We start from the raw sequence: 23458 nt of genomic DNA on the forward strand, positions 1-23458 counted from the left end.
GAAACATCTGTCTAAAACAAATATGTTTACTTCATTTAAGTCACAATTTACACATCAGAAAAGTCTTCAGTTCATTTAGTATATTTACTGGGGGGACTGACTGAAGAGATAGAAGGAGATTGAGAGTGCTAGTTCATTTTGATCAGGGAGAGGTGGAGAAGTGGACTGCACTGGGCTGAGGTAGTTACGAAAAAATGCAAGAGGGAAGACTGAGATTCACAGTAAGATCAATACAGATCACAGGCGACCAGTGGACCCTTAATTGGGGAGGACGGGCTCATAGTAATGGCTGGAACGGAATCAATGGAATGGTATCGAACATATCAAACACATGGTTTCCACGTGTTTGATACCATTCTATTCACTCCATTCCAGCCATTATTATGAGCCATCGTCCCCTCAGCAGCCTCCTGTGATACAGATCAATCAGGAGAGGCGGTCCAGACCAGGGTTCAGGGATCTGCCTATTCATGGTACATTTGGAGGATGCAGCTTTTGATGACGCCCATGTATCTGTCCCAAATCATCTGATGCCTGACGAGAGAAGAGATGAAGCATTACAACAACATTAATGACTGTATAAACACACACACAGAGACAGACACACACACACAGAGAGAGAGAGAGACAGACACACACACACAGAGACAGACACACACACACACACACACAGAGAGAGACACACACACACACAGAGAGACAGACACACACAGAGAGAGAGAGACACACACACACACAGAGAGAGAGAGACACACACACACACACACAGAGACACACACACACACACAGACACACACACACACACACACACACAGAGACAGACACACACACACACACAGAGACAGAGACACACACACACACACACACACACACACAGAGACACACACACACACACACACAGAGACAGACACACACACACACACAGAGAGAGACACACACACACACACAGAGAGACACACACACACACACACACAAACACACTAACCTGAATGTGCCAAGACAGTGAGCGGCATTGGTGTAGTGAGTGAGGAAGAGTGTGATCTCTGCCACTGTCCATCTATCATATCGACATGGCTCTATGAACTAAGAGAAGAGGAGGAGGACATAAGGCTGTTAGCAGAGCTTTTCTCAATCTTATCAGGACAGGGGAAAAGCAACTTAGTCATAGGATGATAGTCAGTATCAGGGCAGTAGATACAGAATCTATTCCACAGACAGGTCAAACTGAATACTATACCAACAAGAGTTAACCACTAAAACTACATCAATACATTGCCAGATATACTTCACATCCAACTCTACGATCATGTCTAATTTGTTTCTACAATCTATAATGCCAAACAGGGAATTTCACTACAACAAGTTTTAGAAACATGTTAAAAGAGGACTTGTCACATATGTCATAACACGTTTATTGGCTATTAGGGATGTACCTTCTCCACGAGGTCGATGAATAAATCTCTGACATCTTTGGTATGTGTAAGTTTAGATGCAAGGTTTATCAGCGCTCTAGAAAGATTCTGTGTGCAGAGAGAATGAGATAGGAAAAGAGAGCAAAATATTAATTCTTACAACCTAACAGATTCAAATTCTTTCCATTTTGTCTTGTTTCAGTTGGGGGAGGGATGTGGGATCTTCATTTCAATCTGATTAGGAATCAAAGTCTGAAATGTTAGACTATTCGATTCCTATTAGTCACCAGTTTCATATAGCTTCGATATATTTTACTTTAACTTATTAATTCATCATAATTTAGACACTTTTAATTGAAATTAACTATTATTCTTCATGCATTGGCAATATAGTATTTCACTTCTGGTTAAAAACAACTCCAACTCTGATATGTGCATATCTTAGTCTTTGTACACATTAAAAGCACTTATCAGTTAGTTGCTCACTTTAAAGTTAGCCTCCATCAACTTGTAGACTTTGATCTTTCCCCGCAGAGCAGCACACACCAAGCTAAGAGAGAGACGAGAGGAGAGAAGAGATTCAAGAGGGGGACCAGCAAAGACATCAATGGCTGAATTCTTTTTACAACTCTCAACATTAACCCACACAACCACTTTCATACACATGGTTACACCCATCGTACATTTTATGTTGGTCCAGCATGTCTTTGTCATAAACCAAAACCTTGAGATCTTTCAGTTCATGCAGAAACTCTTTCTCCAGGTCAACATCCATATCCTCCATCATGCTATCTGTGAAGAGAGAGGGAAAAAATGAATGGGATCTGGTGCTAGAAAGCCAAGTATGTGCAGCATTGAAACCTCATAAAGCAGGTGTCTCCAACCTTTTCATGAGAGCTACTTTTACAAAAACGAAACATGTCGCAAGCTACTCATTTTTCTCTAACTTTCAAAAAAATGTATCTTCTCCTTTCCCCTGCAACTCTTCCCGGGGTCCTTAGTGTACAAGAGAAAGTAGTGCACTATGTTTTTGTTAAAATACCTGGTTAGATAATGGTTAATAAACAACTCTAAACGTTTTTGGGGTTTTCACTCTCAAAATTACAATTGTTCATAGCGAAACAACAAAATTAGATGTTCTAAGTCGATGTCAATGCTTAAATCACTCTAGAAGACCATTTTTTGGGGGTCTGGAAGAAAACTAACACATTTAGATTCTAATTCCCCTTTAAATGCGCATCTGGCCCTTTAATTTAATTGCACATCTAGTGTGCAGTCTGATGTGCTGCCCTAACCCTAACCCTAACCCTAACCCTGACCCTAACCCTAACCCTAACCCTAACCCTGACCCTGACCCTGACCCTGACCCTAACCCTAACCCTAACCCTAACCCTAACCCTAACCCTAACCCTAGTCTAGCGATGGTTCTGTACTGCTGCTCATTTCATGGCAAAGTTTGCAAATAATATACAGTACTTACTCATGATATACTTCTGCCAGGTAAGCCTACTTTGCACTTAACATTTAATTGAGAAGGCTTTGTGGAAAGTATTTCTGTCAACCCACAAGACAGTTATCACATCAACTGGCTACTAGTGATGGGCATTCCAAGTCCTCTGTGAGCCGGATCATTTGGCTTCCTTCACCTCTAATAGCCGTTCATTTGGCTCCCAAACGGCTTTAATCTCTCATTTAAAGCCTAAAACGTTGCCTACCATTATGTCATATCGTGAAATGTGAGTTCAAATAAATGTTTACCTGACCAAATTATTAGATGGCCTGCAAAAAAAAATGAAGACAACATTTTACGCACTGATAAAATGAGCGTGGACCAGAATGAGGCTCTCGCCTCACTATTGTTATTGCACTGAGGAATTACCAACTTCAGAGAATGTTTTTATAATTTATCTGCAGATAATCGATGTCTGGGGCTCAAAAAGTAATAGTAAAAGTATGCAAATCAGGGAGCCAAATTAACTTATTTTTCACATACGCAATTCGGTTCCCGGCGTTCACCAAAAACAGCTGTTCAAAAAGAGCCGTTCGCGAACGAGCCATCACTACTGGCTACACAAGGAGTGATAGACAAATGCCCGCACCACACAGACCTAAAGGGGAAAAATTGCTGGAAATTAATTGGCAGATATTGTGTTAGGTTTGGCTTTTTAAGCAAATAGTGGCTAACCAAGGGTGGGATAATTTCTATGTTGCGTTGGTTAGATAGTAGCTGGGAGCTTGCGGTGTCTGATGCGTTATGACAGTTTGAGGTGGAACACAATTGTTTTGCGTGCTACTCATAAGTGGTCTGCGAGCTACTGTGCGATCAACCTGTTGGAGACCCCTGTCATAACGCAACTACTTCTACGGGCCAAATAAAACTGTTTCTGACAAGAGCTTTGAATTCAAATAATTATTTATATTATATACTTTTTTCCCCAGGGACTGGCTTCTTTGCATTGTCTACTACAGTTAGTAACATTGTGCATGCTTTGGTGCCATTAGTGACTGGTCAAATCAACAGAGATGCATCTTACCCACTGCTCCTATTGTCCAGTAACTGATGAGCTGGCCTGCACAGAAGGCAAAGTCTTGGAATGAGAGGTACTGCAGCTTCCTCTTTCCTGTCTCAAAACGGCTGTTTGCAAAAAACACAATGGCAGCATAGTCCCTGCAGGGATAGAGAGAAAAGTGAGATGGAGGCACAGTACGTTGGAGGGCCTGAACCCAAGGAAACTAACACAGGCAATTATCCCTTTTTCATCCATAATTCTATAAACCATAACGTCAAATCGTCTATAAACAAAGATGCATGTATACTATTCCCTGTGAATATATTGTATATACTACTAGACTTATGGTTGACAGATCTCTTTCGCTACACTATTTCTGTTTCTCCTTCCTTATTCCTCCCACTCTATTCTTGTATCCACCTTGCCAGTGTGTCGGAGAGCAAGAAGTGACGCTGTATGTTCTCCACTAGTGGGCCCTTGAGCTCCTCCACCACTTTGAACACCCGCTTGAAATTGTCAAACTGGAGAGAGAGACAGTAAGACAGACAAAGAGACAAAGAGACAAACAGACAGACAGAGACAGAGATGTGCTTCGTGTTGGAATGCTCTATATCCGAAGGCTTTTGTATTTCTGATCATGACCTCACTATAAAATCCCCACGGCTGGCAGGCAAATCCCACTGCATGACAGTGCTTAAACTGGACAGGTAATTCAATTACAGAGCAGTGCTGTCCAGCTAAGGTCCTGGCCTGTCCTTCTGCATTTAAGCTGCTCTTGAGTGACAGGTTCTTCTCAAGCTGGGAGTTCTGTGTTAATACAGTCAGGAGTCGCGCTACAGTAATGTAGCCTCTTCTCAGTGAGTGTGGTATTTGTGTTAGTCTCACCTGTCTCCTGCAGCTCTTCAGTGTGATCCCTGTTTTACAGCTGATGTCATCCAGGTCCTTTTTGGTCCCTTTGGAGAGCTTTTTCCCCAGCACCTCTCTGGCAAACACACTGTCAAATTCATAGTACCTGCAGAAAACAACAACACACTGGTTAACTCTCCTCCATCAACAGCTCTAAAACATGGGGAGGAAGGGCTAATACATACACACACGCACTCCCACGTGCACGCACGCATGCATGCACACACAGTAGTTGTATTTGCATGTGGTCCTGAGCAGTGGAAGCTCCTCAGAGGAGGAAGGGGGAACCATTGTACTAAGTGAATTTCATTAAAATAAAAATAGAGAAACATTTAAAAAGTTATCCTTTTTAGATAAAACTATACTAAATACACTGCTCAAAAAAATTAAGGGAACACTTAAACAACACAATGTAACTCCAAGTCAATCACACTTCTGTGAAATCAAACTGTCCACTTAGGAAGCAACACTGATTGACAATACATTTCACATGCTGTTGTGCAAATGGAATAGACAACAGGTGGAAATTATAGGCAATTAGCAAGACACCCCCAATAAAGGACTGGTTTTGCAGGTGGTGACCACAGACCACTTCTCAGTTCCTATGCTTCCTGGCTGATGTTTTGGTCACTTTTGAATGCTGGCGGTGCTTTCACTCTAGTGGTAGCATGAGACGGAGTCTACAACCCACACAAGTGGCTCAGGTAGTGCAGCTCATCCAGGATGGCACATCAATGCGAGCTGTGGCAAGAAGGTTTGCTGTGTCTGTCAGCGTAGTGTCCAGAGCATGGAGGCGCTACCAGGAGACAGGCCAGTACATCAGGAGACGTGGAGGAGGCCGTAGGAGGGCAACAACCCAGCAGCAGGACTGCTACCTCCGCCTTTGTGCAAGGAGGAGGAGCACTGCCAGAGCCCTGCAAAATGACCTCCAGCAGGCCACAAATGTGCATGTGTCTGCTCAAACGGTCAGAAACAGACTCCATGAGGGTGGTATGAGGGCCTGACGTCCACAGGTGGAGGTTGTGCTTACAGCCCAACACCGTGCAGGATGTTTGGCATTTGCCAGAGAACACCAAGATTGGCAAATTCGCCACTGGCGCCCTGTGCTCTTCACAGATGAAAGCAGGTTCACACTGATCACATGTGACAGACGTGACAGAGTCTGGAGACGCTGTGGAGAACGTTCTGCTGCCTGCAACATCCTCCAGCATGACCGGTTTGGCGGTGGGTCAGTCATGGTGTGGGGTGGCATTTCTTTGGGGGGCCGCACAGCCCTCCATGTGCTCGCCAGAGGTAGCCTGACTGCCATTAGGTACCGAGATGAGATCCTCAGACCCCTTGTGAGACCATATGCTGGTGCGGTTGGCCCTGGGTTCCTCCTAATGCAAGACAATGCTAGACCTCATGTGGCTGGAGTGTGTCAGCAGTTCCTGCAAGAGGAAGGCATTGATGCTATGGACTGGCCCGCCCGTTCCCCAGACCTGAATCCAATTGAACACATCTGGGACATCATGTCTCACTCCATCCACCAACACCACGTTGCACCACAGACTGTCCAGGAGTTGGCGGATGCTTTAGTCCAGGTCTGGGAGGAGATCCCTCAGGAGACCATCCGCCAACTCATCAGGAGCATGCCCAGGCGTTGTAGGAAGGTCATACAGGCACGTGGAGGACACACACACTACTGAGCCTCATTTTGACTTGTTTTAAGGACATTACATCAAAGTTGGATCAGCCTGTAGTGTGGTTTTCCACTTTAATTTTGAGGGTGACTCCAAATCCAGACCTCCATGGGTTGATCAATTTGATTTCCATTGATCATTTTTGTGTGATTTTGTTGTCAGCACATTCAACTATGTAAAGAAAAAAGTATTTAACAAGATTATTTCATTCATTCAGATCTAGGATGTGTTATTTTAGTGTTCCCTTTATTTTTTTGAGCAGTGTATATTCACACTTATCACCAAATAACTGATTAAAACACACTGTTTTGCAATGAAGGTCTACAGTAGCCTCAACAGCACTCTCTGGGGTAGCACCATGGTGTAGCCGGAGGACAGCTAGTTTCCTTCCTCCTCTGGGTACATTGACTTCAATACAAACCCTAGGAAGCTCATGGTTCTCACCCCCTTCCATACCTCCATAGACTTACACAGTAATTACACTACATGATCAAAAGTCTGTGGACACCTGCTCGTCGAACAACATCCAAAATCATGGGCATTAATATAGAGTTGGTCCCCCCTTTACTGCTATAACAGCCTCCACTCTTCTGGGAAGGCCTTCCACTAGATGTTGGAACATTGCTGCAGGGACTTGCTTCCATTTAGTGAGGTCGGACACTGATGTTGGGCGATTAGGCCTGGCTTGTGGTTGATGTTCCAATTCATCCCAAAGGTGTTTGATGGGGTTGAGGTCAGGGCTCTGTGCAGGCCAGTCAAGTTCTTCCACACCGATCTCAACAAACCATTTCTGTATGGACATCGCTTTGTGCACAGGGGCATTGTCATGCTGAAACAGGAAAGGGCCTTCCCCAAACTGTTGGAAGCACAAAGTTGGAAGCACAGAATCGTCTAGAATGTCATTGTATGCTGTAGCATTAAGATTTCCCTTCACTGGAACTAAGGGGCCTAGCCTGAACCATGAAAAACAGCCCCAGACCCTTATTCCTCCTCCACCAAACTTTACAGTTGGCACTATGCATTCGGGCAGGTAGCGTTCTGCTGGCATCCGCCAAACCCAGATTAGTCCGTCAGATTTCCAGATAGTGAAGCGTGATTCATCACTCCAGAGAACGCGTTTCCACTGCTCCACAGTCCAATGGCGGCGGGTTTTACACCACTCCAGCAGACAGTTGGCATTGCACATGGTGATCTTAGGCTTGTGTGCGGCTGCTCGGCCATGGAAACCCATTTCATGACACTCCTGACAAACAGTTATTGTGCTGACGTTGCTTGCAGAGGCAGTTTGGAACTCTGTAGTGAGTGTTGCAACCGAGGACCGATGATTTTTACACGCTTCAGCACTTGGCGGTCCTGTTCTGTGAGCTTGTGTGGCCTACCACTTCGTGGCTGAGCTGTTGTTGCTCCTAGACATTTCCACTTCACAATAACAGCACTTACAGTTGACCGGGGCAGCTCTAGCAGGGCAGAAATTTGACGAACTGACTTGTTGGAAAGGTGGCATCTTATGACGGAGCCACGCTGAAAGTCACTGAGCTCTTCAGTACTACTACTACTGCCAATGTTTTACTATGGAGATTGCATGGCTGTGTGCTCGATTTTATACACCTGTCAGTGTGGCTGAACTAGCTGAATCCACTAATTTGAAGGGGTGTTCACATATCTTTGTATATATAGTGTATGATGACATCCAGAGGATGTCCTCAAACCTATCAGAGCTCTTGCAGTATGAACTGACATGTTGTCCATCCAATCAAAGAATCAGAGAATTAATCTAGTACTGAAAGCATAAGCTACAGCTAGCTAGCACTGCAGTGCATAAAATGTGGTGAGTAGTTGACTCAAAGAGAGAGAAATACAATAGCTGAACAGTTTTGAACAAATTAATTTCTTAACAAATGAAGGACAAGCAGAAGAGAAAGAGAGTGAGCGAGCGAGAGATAGAGAGAGAGAAAGAAAGAAAGAGAGCGAGGGAGAGATATACTGTAGCTATATTTCGTAGTATTATTTTCTTCTTCTTCGTTTATCTTTCACTTCCTTAGCTAATGCAGCTAATTTAGCCTACTCAACAACCTGACTCAGACAGAGAGGAATGCTATTTATGTTAGCTAGCTGGATTAGGATATCCAACACTGCAACTCTTCCAATCAAGGTAAGCTTTCGGTTTTATTAATTTATTGCCAACGGGGGCCACCAGTGTAACTACTAAACTGCTTGCTGTAACATTACACTGTACTGCGTGATTGTACACATGGATTGGATTGTGGATTAACTCATGTGTTAGTTCTAATTTGTTGACTATAACGTTAATGTGGTGATAACGATGTAGGCTGTGTATCTTTTAGCGGACATGGTATGAAGGTTTGGCTTGGAGAGGTTTCTGCGCCTGGTCACAGACAGCTGTTGTGTTGTGCCTTGAAGTCCACAAACGTAGGGAAAAGGTGAGAGGAGGAGAGCACGTAGATTTGAGAAGGAATTATACATTGAGCAAAGTGATGATGCAGTATGTGGTTGCTTTGAAAGTTAACTGTGTGTGCGGGTGATCAGGGGTGTATTTAGTCCGCCGATTCAGTTGCAAAACGTGCCTTAAATGGAAGCAAACATAACGAAACTGGGAGGGAACTACCTGAATTTGGACTAATGATTATACCCCAGATCAGCTAGAAGCAGGCAAGAGTGTGCAAGGCAGTATTGAATGTGTCACTGTCTGTCACCTTGATTACTCTATGTGTCTCTCGACCTGTGCACCTACAGTGGGGGAAAATAGTATTTAGTCAGCCACCAATTGTGCAAGTTCTCCCACTTAAAAACATGAGAGAGGCCTGTAATTTTAATCATAGGTACACGTCAACTATGACAGACAAAATGAGGAAAAAAATTCCAGAAAATCACATTGTAGGATTTTTAATGAATTTATTTGCAAATTATGGTGGAAAATAAGTATTTGGTCAATAACAAAAGTTTCTCAATACTTTGTTATACACCCTTTGTTGGCAATGACATAGGTCAAACGTTTTCTGTACGTCTTCACAAGGTTCACACACTGTTGCTGGTATTTTGGCCCATTCCTCCATGCAGATCTCCTCTAGAGCAGTGATGTTTTGGGGCTGTCGCTGGGCAACACAGACTTTCAACTCCCTCCAAAGATTTTCTATGGGATTGAGATCTGGAGACTGGCTAGGCCACTCCAGGACCTTGAAATGCTTCTTACGAAGCCACTCCTTCGTTGCCCGGGCGGTGTGTTTGGGATCATTGTCATGCTGAAAGACCCAGCCACATTTCATCTTCAATGCCCTTGCTGATGGAAGGAGGTTTTCACTCAAAATCTCACGATACATGGCCCCATTCATTCTTTCCTTTACACGGATCAGTCGTCCTGGTCCCTTTGCAGAAAAACAGCCCCAAAGCATGATGTTTCCACCCCCATGCTTCACAGTAGGTATGGTGTTCTTTGGATGCAACTCAGCATTCTTTGTCCTCCAAACACGACGAGTTGAGTTTTTACCAAAAAGTTATATTTTGGTTTCATCTGACCATATGACATTCTCCCAATCCTCTTCTGGATCATCCAAATGCACTCTAGCAAACTTCAGACGGGCCTGGACATGTACTGGCTTAAGCAGGGGGACACGTCTGGCACTGCAGGATTTGAGTCCCTGGCGGCGTAGTGTGTTACTGATGGTAGGCTTTGTTACTTTGGTCCCAGCTCTCTGCAGGTCATTCACTAGGTCCCCCCGTGTGGTTCTGGGATTTTTGCTCACCGTTCTTGTGATCATTTTGACCCCACGGGGTGAGATCTTGCGTGGAGCCCCAGATCGAGGGAGATTATCAGTGGTCTTGTATGTCTTCCATTTCCTAATAATTGCTCCCACAGTTGATTTCTTCAAACCAAGCTGCTTAGCTATTGCAGATTCAGTCTTCCCAGCCTGGTGCAGGTCTACAATTTTGTTTCTGGTGTCCTTTGACAGCTCTTTGGTCTTGGCCATAGTGGAGTTTGGAGTGTGACTGTTTGAGGTTGTGGACAGGTGTCTTTTATACTGATAACAAGTTCAAACAGGTGCCATTAATACAACTTCTCTTAAAGAAGAAGTTACAGGTCTGTGAGAGCCAGAAATCTTGCTTGTTTGTAGGTGACCAAATACTTATTTTCCACCATAATTTGCAAATAAATTCATTAAAAATCCTACAATGTGATTTTCTGGATTTTCTTTTCTCAGTTTGTCTGTCATAGTTGACGTGTACCTATGATGAAAATTACAGGCCTCTCTCATCTTTTTAAGTGAGAGAACTTGCACAATTGGTGGCTGACTAAATACTTTTTTCCCCCACTGTATGTGATAAACTTTCCTTTGTAGGCTAGGTTGGGGCAACTTCATGATGGGTATAGGGAAAATTTGAGTATCATGTAGTAGCCTGAACCTAGCAATGTTACTTACATTGAGCTGGGTGAATGATAAATTAATGACAGTCATCCAACATGCTGTAATAGAAATATGGCCATGCTCATTAAATAAAATATGGCCATGCTCCCTAATCTTGAACGGCACCAACCGCCACTGGTCCTATGTCTATTTCTATGTTTGCACACAAATTGCCCTTGGCTTTGGGAACAATAACAATTTATAGAATTGAACTCACACCTTTCAATGAGTATTCTCTGGTGCTGGGCCGGGATCTGATACAGCAGCTGACTGCCCACTTTGGTGGGGGAGTGTAAGAGACGCTCACACATCTGGAAGGTTCTAAATTGGTCCATGGTATCGCTGGTCAGGACCTCTGCATTCGCCTCACACTCCAGTAATGCCCCCTCATCCATCCGCACCTTCACTGCATCACTCACTGTGAGGGAGAGCAAGGCAGAGATGGGAGAGAGACAATGTAAATGATGTCACGGTCTGGTCATTGACATTCTATTGTGTAGGCATGTGTGATTTCAAAACAAATAGGTAATATTCATACAGCAAAATCAATACATTCCTCTGTCACACAGTGCAGTGTCACCACAACTATGTCATTCCAAAGTCTCAACAAAATAGGATAGAGACAAACCTGTGAGGCCATCCAACCAAAGCTGATAGACGTCCATATCCATGATAGTTGTGTTCCCCACAAACACATCCAGTTCCATAGACATCTTGTAGGCTAATGAGGAATTAAAAAGACTGCAGAGAGTTAATTTAAGAAAGACTATAGTTAAAAAGAGTAGTCTACACACAATCAGAATGATCTTGGTAGCCTATTTATATCTATAGAGCAGTAGGTAGCCTAGCGGTTAGAGCGTTGGGCCAGTCACCAAAAGGTGGCTGGTTTGAATACCCGAGCCGACAAGGTGAAAAATCTGTCGATGTGCCCTTGAGCAAGACACTTAACCCTAATTTGCTCCTGGGGTGCCATACAACTATGGCTGACCATGTAAAACAACACATTTGACTGTATGTGACAATAAAAAACATTTGAAAATATATATATATATTTACATACATTATGCCTTACAGAGGCATTCACTATTGCTAGACTGCAAAGTTGATCCACTGAGGGTCCTGTTTCTAGGTGAAGCTGGCATTAACAGTCAGGGATCGATTACCCATTTAAAAGGGTAGTCACACCACGACGACACACTGGGTCACTAGATTGTGCCATTATGTAACATAGCCACATTAGGAATAAAAAATAATGCTACTTTACCTTTAACTAGTGTTATGTATCTGTCAAGTCGAGGGGACCGTTTGGGTAAACAGCATCTGCGAACGCGTATTATTTATTGCGCAGTTAAAACGTCGGGTTCTGCATAGAATTAGAGTAAAAACAGCGTATCAAATTTGCATAGACCTGCATTCAAAAGAACACTAAACACTGCGTAGAAACACTATCCTTATTGTAAAATAAAAGCGAAACGACAGATGTCCAAAGGTGTCGCTGACAAGTAAATTGTGGCTCCTCTCAAAATCCACAACAGAAAGCGCAACTTTGTTTCTCTTTGCTGGATATCTCTAGAGAATAGCACATTTCATACAAGGCACTTTACTGCCATCTACTGCAGTGGATAAATATATTTTTTCCGTTATATATATTTTTTTTTAATTGACCGTTTTCTAGCAAAATATCACTGGCCAAGTTCTTTGAAGGAAAGTCTTTATCGCACGCAATATGACGAGCACTGCCCATGGTCGTGAAACGGACAAAATGATGGAACGGTCCATGGTTCTGAAATTAGCACAAATCTGGGGCTATCCATGGTGTTGAAATCAGCAACGTTCCTATGGAAACAGTTGAAGATGGGCGTGTCTGCTGCATGGGAGTTAAGGTAGTAGGCTAATATGATGGTCTAGGTCAATATTTATAGTTGTGCCATTATATTTGCCGAATCTAAACTCTCTCTGAGTACGGATATATTTCTTAGATTACTTGACCTGGGCATTGTCTTGTGTTCCACAAATCTGTATGCACATTTTTTCCCTCTGTCCAAATATTAGTGCGCGTTTATCTTTCTGTGGACTGGACTTGAGCGCCACCCTGGCGAAAGTGAGAAAATACAGTGTATTTTTACATCAACATTAGTGGTGACGAATTATGGTCTTCTTCTTAACTGGCCATTTTTAAGAGCAATTTTATTCCGCGCTTTAGAAGAGGCATCGATACAAACCGCATAAAACGCTACATTAAACGCTCGTTTCACTTCGTATCGTGAAAATGACAATGACAGAGACAATGTGGGCAAAGGCTTGTTTTGCAAGATACATCCTCCGTAGCGTTGAGGATCAGGGCGTCACAATTTAAATCATCATCTTGTAAGCATTCCATGACCTATTTTATGAATTATTTTGCAAATTGGCATATTTCCCACTGAAATTTCCAGTCATTGAGCCGCACTCGCATGACGCCAAGCCTACAGTAAATGACACAAAATGTGCAGCAACAGCGAGATTGACAGCCGAGAGCTCTCTAAAATGTCCGACGAGGACTTGTTATCATTCTCCAAAAAAGATATTGTGGCCCGGTTACGCAAAGAGGAGGCCAACAAGATGACAGCCCTTATACAGCGAGGACGTTTAATTAAAGATGTTAATAAACAACTGCAGGAGCATTTACTCGAAATCAGGGAACTCAAAGTAGTCAATAATAGGCTTCAGGAAGAGAACCAAGAACTGCGAGAACTATGTAGTTTCCTGGATGATGACAGAATGAAAATAAAAACGCTTTCGCGAGAGTGGCAACTTTTTGGACACCACGCCGCCAAAGTGATGCGCGATGACTTGGGTGGACATCTGAAGAAACTGGCTGATTTGGAACGAGTGCAAGATGGATTGGTAAAGGAGAATTTTGATCTCAAGGAACTGTGTGTTGTTCTGGAGGAGGGTTGTGTCAGCAGAGGTGATTCCAGTCCTGGCGGGTCGTCCGAGTTGAGTTTACAGTATTTTGTGGCCCGGGACTTTGGAGACGGAAGTTCCAGCGCTGGGAGCATCGGTAGTCCAGATCCTCTTCTAGTCTGTTCCCCCAATGAATGAGAGGAAATCAACAAACTTCTTCTATCAAATATAAAAGATGTTGTTAATCTCATATCAGGTCACAATAAAGGGGAACGTGTCGTTTTTATGCTATGTTATAGATTTCTAGCAACATATCACAGGACATGTTCTTATCGCGCATTCAATATGACGGGAGCTGACCTTGGTGCTGAAATAAGCAACATCCGACACGGGAATGTTTTATGTCGAACTTTTTTATATTGACTGTTGATGGGAATTTGTATTCTTCAATTCTATTTTATTAGATTGCATGGCACATGTTCCATTTTCCTTTCAGTTTTGTCGTATTGTTCTTTACACTAATAGTGTTTATTTCCCCTTCATTCATTCAATAACACTTTTCACTCTGAATATCAAAGCATTATCTATCCTATCCTTTGAGCTGGTTAGCCTTTTCTAAGTCGTGTCTGTGCCCCTTATAGCATGTCATATATTTGTAAGACTTAAACACCGAATTGTACAAAACGTTATAGTAATTGTGAAAACCCTCATGTTTTTATCCTGTTTTGATTAAAAGATGACAATAATGATCTGTAACAGCTTGTTGTTGTTTTTACATTACCCCTATTTGGGTAGATTAGAAACAATAATGTCTGATGGTGATGTTTTGAAAAACCCACCTCCCAGTCTCACAGTTATAAGACTTTCATAGGATGAAGTGGATGGAGGAGGCATTCATTATTGATCCAGGATCAAGTTCAGGAGCAAGGTCTAGGCCTATACATGCAAGTTATTGGGCTTGTTCAACATTGCAGCCGACACTGCAGGTGACTGCGGACTGACTGATCTACAAATGACCTTGCATCATAAATAACTACTCATTATTATTTGTTGATCAGTCAGTATGTTCAGTGACAGCTGTCAGAAGTGGAGTAAACGATGTGTAGGGGAGATTGCACTCAAAAGGGGGGGAACTACAGTAACTCCACCCGGTCTCAATGAGGGGGTATGTGGGGAACTGAACCAGGAGAGATTATCTCATGTTATCTCAAACTAATCTTGAATTCAAATTCATAACCAAGTCATATATGAATGCCTTTTAAGATAATCTACCTACACACTGAATAAGGCTGCAAAGCTGAAACGTATGTGTATGCTATCCCTGATGCAGTAAAACAAATAAAATGAAATAAGCTTTATTTACATTTAACCGTTTTTTTTGTCATTTAGCAGACGCTCTTATCCAGAGTGATTTACAGGAGCAATTAGGGTTAAGTGCCTTGCTCAAGGACATAGACAGATTTTTCACCTAGTCGGCTCGGGGATTAGAACCAGCGACCTTTCGGTTACTGGCACAACGCTCTTAACCACTAAGCTACCTGCCGCCAGGTAGGTATGCAATACAGTGGCTTGCGAAAGTATACACCCCCCTTGGCATTTTTCCTATTTTGTTGCATTACAACCTGGTATTAAAATTGTTGTTTTTTTTTTGGGGGGGGGGTTGTATCATTTGATTTACACAACATGCCTACCACTTTGAAGATGCAAAAACATTTTGGGTGTGAAACAAACAAGAAATAAGACAAAATAACAGAAAACTTGAGCGTGCACAACTATTCAACCCCTCAAAGTCAATACTGTATTGTAGAGCCACCTTTTGCAGCAATTGCAGCTGCAAGTCTCTTAGGGTATGTCTCTATAAACTAGCCACTGGGATTTTTGCCCATTCTTCAAGGCAAAACTGCTCCAGCTCCTTCAAGTTGGATGGGTTCCGCTGGTGTACAGCAATCTTTAAGTCATACCATACCAATAATACTGCACCTAGTTAGCTAGCTGAATAAACTAGGTTAGTCTATTCCTAGAAAACATTGAACCGCTGTAGTTTACAACAATTATAGTTTCTGAGGTGGAAGTTGGGAGAGTTATATTTGGGAGTTGTGGTGAGGGAGGCCCCTCTCTCCTTTCCCAGATGTTTAGTTCATTTTATTCCGATCTCCTCTGCATTATTGTAGCCATCTGCTGCAGCCTGTCAACTATGCCTCTGCCTATCCCTGTTCTCTCCTCTCCGCACAGGCTACACAAACGCCTCACACCGCGTGGCTGCTGCCTCTCTAACCTGGTGGTCCCTGCACGCACGACCCACGTGGAGTTCCAGGTCTCAGGCAGCCTCTGGAACTGCCGTTCTGCTGCCAACAAGGCAGACTTCATCCCAGCCTATGCTACCCTCCAGTCCCTCGACTTCTTGGCGCTGACAGAAACATGGATTACCACTGAAAACACTGCTACTCCTGCTGCTCTCTCCTCGTCTGACCATGTGTTCTCGCATACCCCGAGAGCATCTGGTCAGCGGGGTGGTGGCACAGGAATCCTCATCTCTCCCAAGTGGACATTCTCAATTTTTCCCCTGACCCATCTGTCTGTCTCCTCATTTGAATTCCATGCTGTCACAGTCACTAGCCCATTTAAGCTTAATATCCTTGTCATCTATCGCCCTCCAGGTTCCCTTGGAGAGTTCATCAATGAGCTTGACGCCTTGATAAGTTCCTTTCCTGAGGATGGCTCACCCCTCACAGTTCTGGGGGATTTCAACCTCCCTACGTCTACATTTGACTCATTTCTCTCTGCCTCCTTCTTTCCACTCCTCTCCTCTTTTGACCTCACCCTCTCACCGTCCCCCCCTACTCACAAGGCAGGCAATACGCTTGACCTCATCTTTACTAGATGCTGTTCTTCTACTAATCTCACTGCAACTCCCCTCCAAGTCTCCGACCACTACTTTGTATCCTTTTCTCTCTCCCTCTCCTCCAACACTACTCACTCTGCCCCTACACAGATGGTAATGCGCCGTCGCAACCTTCGCTCTCTCTCTCCCGCTACTCTCTCCTCTTCCATCCTATCATCTCTTCCCTCTGCTCAATCCTTCTCCCTCCAATCTCCTGATTCTGCCTCCTCAACCCTCCTCTCCTCCCTTTCTGCATCCTTTGACTCTCTATGTCCCCTATCCTCCCGGCCGGCTCGGTCCTCCCCTCCAGCTCTGTGGCTTGATGACTCATTGCAAGCTCACAGAACAGAGCTCCGGGCAGCTGAGCGGAAATGGAAGAAAACTAGACTCCCTGCAGACCTGGCATCTTTTCACTCCCTCCTCTCTACATTTTATTCATCTGTTTCTGCTGCTATCCTCCCTGCTGAATCCCCCCCCCCCCCCCCCCCCTCCCCCTCCCTCCTCCCTCTCTGTGGATGACTTCGTCAACCATTTTGAAAAGAAGGTTGACGACATCCGATCCTCGTTTGTTAAGTCAAATGACACTGCTGGTCCTGCTCACACTGCCCTACCCTATTTGACTTCTTTCTCCCCTCTCTCTCCAGATAAAATCTTGCGACTTGTGATGGCAGGCCGCCCAACAACCTGCCCGCTTGACCCTATCCCCTCCTCTCTTCTCCAGACCATCTCCGGTGACCTTCTCCCTTACCTCACCTCGCTGATCAACTCATCCTTGACCGCTGGCTATGTCCCTTCCGTCTTCAAGAGAGCGAGAGTTGCACCCCTTCTCAAAAAACCAACACTTGATCCCTCTGATGTCAACAACTACAGACCAGTATCCCTTCTTTCTTTTCTCTCCAAAACTATTGAGCGTGCCGTCTTTAGCCAACTCTCTTGCTATCTCTCTCAGAATTACCTTCTTGATCCAAACCAGTCAGGTTTCAAGACTGGTCATTCAACTGAGACTGCTCTTCTCTGTGTCACAGAGGCTCTCTGCACTGCTAAAGCTAACTCTCTCTCCTCTGCTCTTGTCCTTCTAGACCTGTCTGCTGCCTTTGATACTGTGAACCATCAGATCCTCCTCTCCACCCTCTCCGAGCTGGGCATCTCCGGCGCGGCTCACTCTTGGATTGCGTCCTACCTGACCGGTCGCTCCTACCAAGTGGCGTGGCGAGAAGCTGTCTCCGCACCACGTGCTCTCACCACTGGTGTCCCCCAGGGCTCAGTTCTAGGCCCTCTCCTATTCTCGCTATACACCAAGTCACTTGGCTCTGTCATATCCTCACATGGCCTCTCCTATCATTGCTACGCTGACGACACACAACTAATCTTCTCCTTTCCCCCTTCTGATAACCAGGTGTTGAATCGCATCTCTGCATGTCTGGCAGACATATCAGTATGGATGACGGATCACCACCTCAAGCTGAACCTCGGCAAGACGGAGCTGCTCTTCCTCCCGGGGAAGGACTGCCCATTCCATGATCTCGCCATCACGGTTGACAACTCCGTTGTGTCCTCCTCCCAGAGTGCGAAGAGCCTTGGCGTGACCCTGGACAACACCCTGTCGTTCTCCGCTAACATCAAGGCGGTGACCCGATCCTGTAGGTTCATGCTCTACAACATTCGGAGAGTACGACCCTGCCTTACACAGGAAGCGGCACAGGTCCTAATCCAGGCACTTGTCATCTCCCGTCTGGATTACTGCAACTCGCTGTTGGCTGGGCTCCCTGCCTGTGCCATTAAACCCCTACAACTCATCCAGAATGCCGCAGCCCGTCTGGTGTTCAACCTTCCCAAGTTCTCTCAAGTCACCCCACTCCTCCGCACACTCCACTGGCTTCCAGTTGAAGCTCGCATCTGCTACAAGAACATGGTGCTTGCCTACGGAGCTGTGAGGGGAACGGCACCTCCGTACCTTCAGGCTCTGATCAGTCCCTACACCCAAACGAGGGCACTGCGTTCATCCACCTCTGGCCTGCTGGCTCCCCTATCTCTGCGGAAGCATAGTTCCCGCTCAGCCCAGTCAAAACTGTTCGCTGCTCTGGCACCCCAATGGTGGAACAAGCTCCCTCACGACGCCAGGACAGCGGAGTCACTCACCACCTTCCGGAGACATTTGAAACCCCACCTCTTTAAGGAATACCTGGGATAGGATAAAGTAATCCTTCAGACATAGCGTTTTCATTGATGGCCAAAAAGCTCAATTCTAGTCTCATCTGACCAGAGTACCTTCTTCCATATGTTTGGGGAGTCTCCCACATGGCTTTTAGCGAACACCAAACGTGTTTGTTTATTTTTTTCTTTAACCTCTATGGGATCGGTGTCCCGTATACGGGACAGTTGAGCTAATGTTCGCTAATGTGATTAGCATGACTGTTGTAAGTAACAGCAAACTTTCCAGGACATAGACATGTCTTACAGTATCTCACAAAAGTGAGTACACCCCTCACATTTTTGTAAATATTTGAGTATATCTTTTCATGTGACAACACTGAAGAAATGACACTTTGCTACAATGTAAAGTAGTGTGTACAGCTTGTATAACAGTGTAAATTTGCTGTCCCTTCAAAATAACACAACACACAGCCATTAATGTCTAAACATTTTGTCATTTTCACTTAGGGGTGTACTCACTTTTGTTGCCAGCGGTTTAGACATCAATGGCTGTGTGTTGAGTTATTTTGAGGGGACAGCAAATGTACACTATTATACAAGCTGTACACTCACTACTTTACATTGTAGCAAAGTGTCATTTCTTCAGTGTTGTCACATGAAAAAATATACTCAAATATTTACAAAAATGTGAGGGGTGTACTCACTTTTGTGAGATACTGTATATGGGCAGAAAGCTTAAATTCTTGTTAATCTAACGGCACTGTCCAATTTACAGTAGCTATTACAGTGAAAAAATACCATGTAATTGTTTGAGGAGAGTGCACAACAACAAAAAACTTAGCACGGCAACTGGTTTGATACGTTCACGTCTGAAGGTAAATAATGTACTTACATTCAGTAATCTTGTTCTGATTTGTCATCCTAAGGGTCCCAGAGATAAAATGTAGCATAGTTTTGTTTGATAAAAAATCTATTTTTATATTCAAATGTAGGAACTGGGTTCTACAGTTTGAACCCCTGCTGTCTCTGGCTCCACACCCACCCTGCCCGGCCATCTAGATGTGTGAAAGTTAGTGTATAAGCTAATGATCCATCATGTATGACATTCCTGCGAGTGTGTAAACTTACATTTTGTATTACCATAACATTTTTGTATGTTCTCTATAGTTATGTACCTGAAAATGTATAAATTGACCAATTCAGCACATTTGGGCAGACTTGATACAAAATAGTCCAGTATTGCGATGCTTCACTGGATCAATCTGAAACTTTGCACACACACAGCTGACATCTAGGGGCCAAAATGTAAATTGCGCCTAAACTTTAATATTATATTGTGGACTTTCTCTTGCATTTCAAAGATGATGGAACAAAAAACAAACAATATAAAAACGTTTTTTTGTTTGTATTATCTTCTACCAGATCTAGTGTTATATTCTCATCCATTAATTTCACATTTCCACAAACTTCAAAGTGTTTCCTTTCAAATGTTATCAAGAATATGCATATCCTTGCTTCAGGCAGTTAGATTTGGGTATGTCATTTTAGGCGATAATTGAAACAAAGGGTCCGATTGTTAAGAGGTTAAGCAACAGCTTTTTTCTGCCCACTCTTCCGTAAAGCCCAGCTCTGTGGAGTGTACGGCTTAAAGTGGTCCTATGGACAGATACTCCAATCTCCGCTGTGGAGCTTTGCAGCTCCTTCAGGGTTATCTTTGGTCTCTTTGTTTCCTCTCTGATTAATGCCCTCCTTGCCTGGTCCGTGAGTTTTGGTGGGCGGCCCACTCTTGACAGGTTTGTTGTGGTGCCATATTCTTTCCATTTTTTAATAATGGATTTAACGGTGCTCCGCGGGATGTTCAAAGTTTCTGATATTTTTTTATAACCCAACCCTGATCTGTACTTCTCCACAACTTTGTCCCTGACCTGTTTGGAGAGCTCCTTGGTCTTCATGGTGCCGCTTGCTTGGTGGTGCCCCTTGCTTAGTGGTGTTGCAGACTCTGGGGCCTTTCAGAACAGGTGTATATATACTGAGATCATGTGACACTTAGATTGCACACAGGTGGACTTTATTTAACTAATTATGTGACTTCTGAAGGTAATTGGTTGCACCAGATCTTATGTAAGAGCTTCATATCAAAGGGGGTGAATACATATGCACGCACCACTTTTCCGTTATTTATTTGTTCGAATTTTTTGAAACAAGTAATTTTTTTCATTTCACTTCACCAATTTGGACTATTTTGTATGTCCATTACATGAAATCCAAATAAAAATCCATTTAAATTACAGGTTGTAATGCAACAAAATAGGAAAAACGCCAAGGGGGATGAATACTTTTGCAAGGCACTGTATATTTTTTTTAGTGCTGACCCATCTCACCTTTTTGCTAAGATCATCTACTATCAGATGCAGATTTTAGTGACAGTTACAACAATCTTAATCCCAGAGTAAAAGTACTGACTGAAAATTGTACTTTTGGTTTGGAGGTAGTGAATAGTGTTGAAAATGGTCCCCTTCAATGCACTGGAAACATTTTATTTTTTGACATCCAGTTTTTAATATCAATATCTTATTTGTCAAATTAATAACAAAAAGCCAAAATGATTTTGCAAACATAATCAATGGTTTATGTTAAGAACTTTAGCCAACAGATTGTTGAATTTATTCCAATCAACCCCTTTGCACTGACACAATGTTGCATTGACAATGGGTGACAAGTCACTGCCTGTTATCTTAACACACCTAGAATGGTCGGTATGCCCCAACTGTAACATCAAACAGTTTGGGATTATTCAGTGTGCCTTCTCTGTCCAAAAGAAAGTAGAACTTGTGACCTTTCACCCTGAGGGGAATGAAAGTGGGAGACTCTTGTCTGTGGGCGTAACAGGCCACTTGTGACAAGGGTACAGTCATTCTCCGTCCCTTGTTTGATCCCAGGGGTGACTGTGTCGACACGGTGACCATCCCACCCCCCTTATGTAGAATCACCTGGCTGACAGAACGCTGGCAGAACAGAGCACCAAGTCCCATGATCCCTCCACCTAAGAGAGAGAGGGAGAGAGAAAAGTATTAATATAATCACACACAGGTATAGGTGCCTCCACTCACAATGGCGCTAGTATGCTGCACACTCAATTCTGACACATACCAATAACAAGGCATGCCAGTGTGAATCCATATCTCCAAGTATTAGATCCCAGGTTCATATCGAAACTCCAAAGTCCTGCCAAGCCAGTAGTGGAGACCTGTCTCCCACCAGAACCACTTCCACCAGTGTCTCGAAGACCAGTGAAGGCGAAATGGGCCAGGTATGTCCAGAAAAGAAACTGACCACCACAGAAGATTGCTAAGAGGCGAAAGAACCTTGTTCGGTCGTGCTCAAACAGAATCACGTCTTTTGCAACTGCTGTCGATGTAGAAAGAGGGCGGGAAAGAGGTACCTGTTGGTGCGGTTTCTTCATAACATGAAAGTACCGTTTTTGTGCGTTCACTCTTGAGGGGATTGATAACAGACCAAAACACAACGTATCTGTTGCCCATATAACACCCTCTTTCCCCAAACTGTATGCTACTCTTATACGCCTGTATAGGTGGCCATTGCTTATGCCAGTGCATGTCGACGATGGTGAAGGTGTATGTGATGGATGGCTGAAGATCTCTCTCGGTGTCACTTCGCTGAGGTTCCGCAATCGCAAAACGTTTGATAGTCGATGACGTGCAAGACTAGACCAACACTCCGCTTTACCGCTAAACAAATACTGAAATCCCATTATTCTTGCTGTCAGTATTTTATGGAACCCTTGGATTGTTTTCAATCAGAACATAGCAGGACACAAGCTACATCATTCGTTTGTAGGACGCCGCCATGTTTAGATGTCTACGGAGACTGCACTGGCACAAAATGTAACGTCGTGGCAAGCAAGCGTGATAGTGTCAAAGATGGTAGATAAATAAAGATGTCTTACTCAGGCCGTTTACCATTGAAAAAATGGTCACAGTTCCGGTCTACTTAAGGGGTGGCTCTCCTATATACCAATGCAATAGCAGCTGGGTCTGGTCTACTTAGTTCATTGACTGTATATACGAGCCAGAAAAAAGGAGGGAGTGGGATGTCTCACTTCCTCTTCCGTCTCTGATAGCGGTCTCATCACTAGGTCTACCGGTAAATTAGGCCTGATAAGGCCTATCATGAAGAATATTATATATCAACACAGCGAATTTAAGAGAATGTATTGTGTTATATAGCTATAATTATCATCCCTTCATTTTTATCCACAGAAAATGTGTCACAAAGCTATTGTCTTGCTCATCTCACTCAGTAGACAAGTCCAATGTATGGATGTGTGGAAAAGCTGGTGTTGCTATTAAACAACGAATGAACACTTTGGCCAAGATGATCAGAAGAAAATAAGGATGCAGATACACTCTCTCCCCTCCCCGTAGTAACTCTCCTTCTCACTCATTCTCACTCTCTCTCTCTCTCAATTCAATTCAAAAAGGCGTTATTGGCATGGGAAACATATGTTTACATTGCCAAAGCAAGTGAAATTGATAATAAACAAAAGTGAAATAAACAATCCGAAATTAACAGTAAACATTACACT

At 43.7% G+C, this 23458-nt stretch overlaps 3 protein-coding genes across 3 annotated transcripts; 1 reads left to right on the forward strand and 2 right to left on the reverse strand.

Moving 5' to 3' along the window:
• Nucleotides 1-365: 365 nt before the first annotated feature.
• Nucleotides 366-12207, reverse strand: fibpb (fibroblast growth factor (acidic) intracellular binding protein b). The gene is made up of 11 exons (XM_084140245.1): nucleotides 12196-12207; nucleotides 11560-11652; nucleotides 11151-11349; nucleotides 4808-4934; nucleotides 4343-4443; nucleotides 3947-4080; nucleotides 2096-2204; nucleotides 1899-1962; nucleotides 1434-1520; nucleotides 986-1083; nucleotides 366-534 (listed from the first exon to the last, which is right to left on the reverse strand). The coding sequence occupies exons 2-11, from the start codon at nucleotides 11642-11644 to the stop codon at nucleotides 465-467; spliced, it is 1074 nt and encodes a 357-aa protein (XP_083996371.1). The 5' UTR covers nucleotides 11645-11652; nucleotides 12196-12207; the 3' UTR covers nucleotides 366-464.
• Nucleotides 12208-13415: 1208 nt separating this feature from the next.
• On the forward strand, nucleotides 13416-14015 carry LOC311099568 (coiled-coil domain-containing protein 85B-like; the record flags this gene model as incomplete). Its single annotated transcript, XM_084140266.1, has 1 exon — nucleotides 13416-14015. One exon carries the CDS (start codon nucleotides 13416-13418, stop codon nucleotides 14013-14015), a length of 600 nt encoding a protein of 199 aa, XP_083996392.1.
• A 6980-nt stretch (nucleotides 14016-20995) lies between these two features.
• On the reverse strand, nucleotides 20996-22760 carry tmem223 (transmembrane protein 223). Its single transcript, XM_084141087.1, has 2 exons — nucleotides 22003-22760; nucleotides 20996-21895 (listed from the first exon to the last, which is right to left on the reverse strand). The coding sequence occupies exons 1-2, from the start codon at nucleotides 22622-22624 to the stop codon at nucleotides 21597-21599; spliced, it is 921 nt and encodes a 306-aa protein (XP_083997213.1). The 5' UTR covers nucleotides 22625-22760; the 3' UTR covers nucleotides 20996-21596.
• Between the last annotated feature and the right edge of the window lie 698 nt (nucleotides 22761-23458).

The sequence above is a fragment of the Coregonus lavaretus genome (genome assembly GCF_964263955.1).
Source record: "Coregonus lavaretus genome assembly, chromosome: 24".
In the NCBI taxonomy this organism is placed as follows: domain Eukaryota; kingdom Metazoa; phylum Chordata; class Actinopteri; order Salmoniformes; family Salmonidae; genus Coregonus; species Coregonus lavaretus.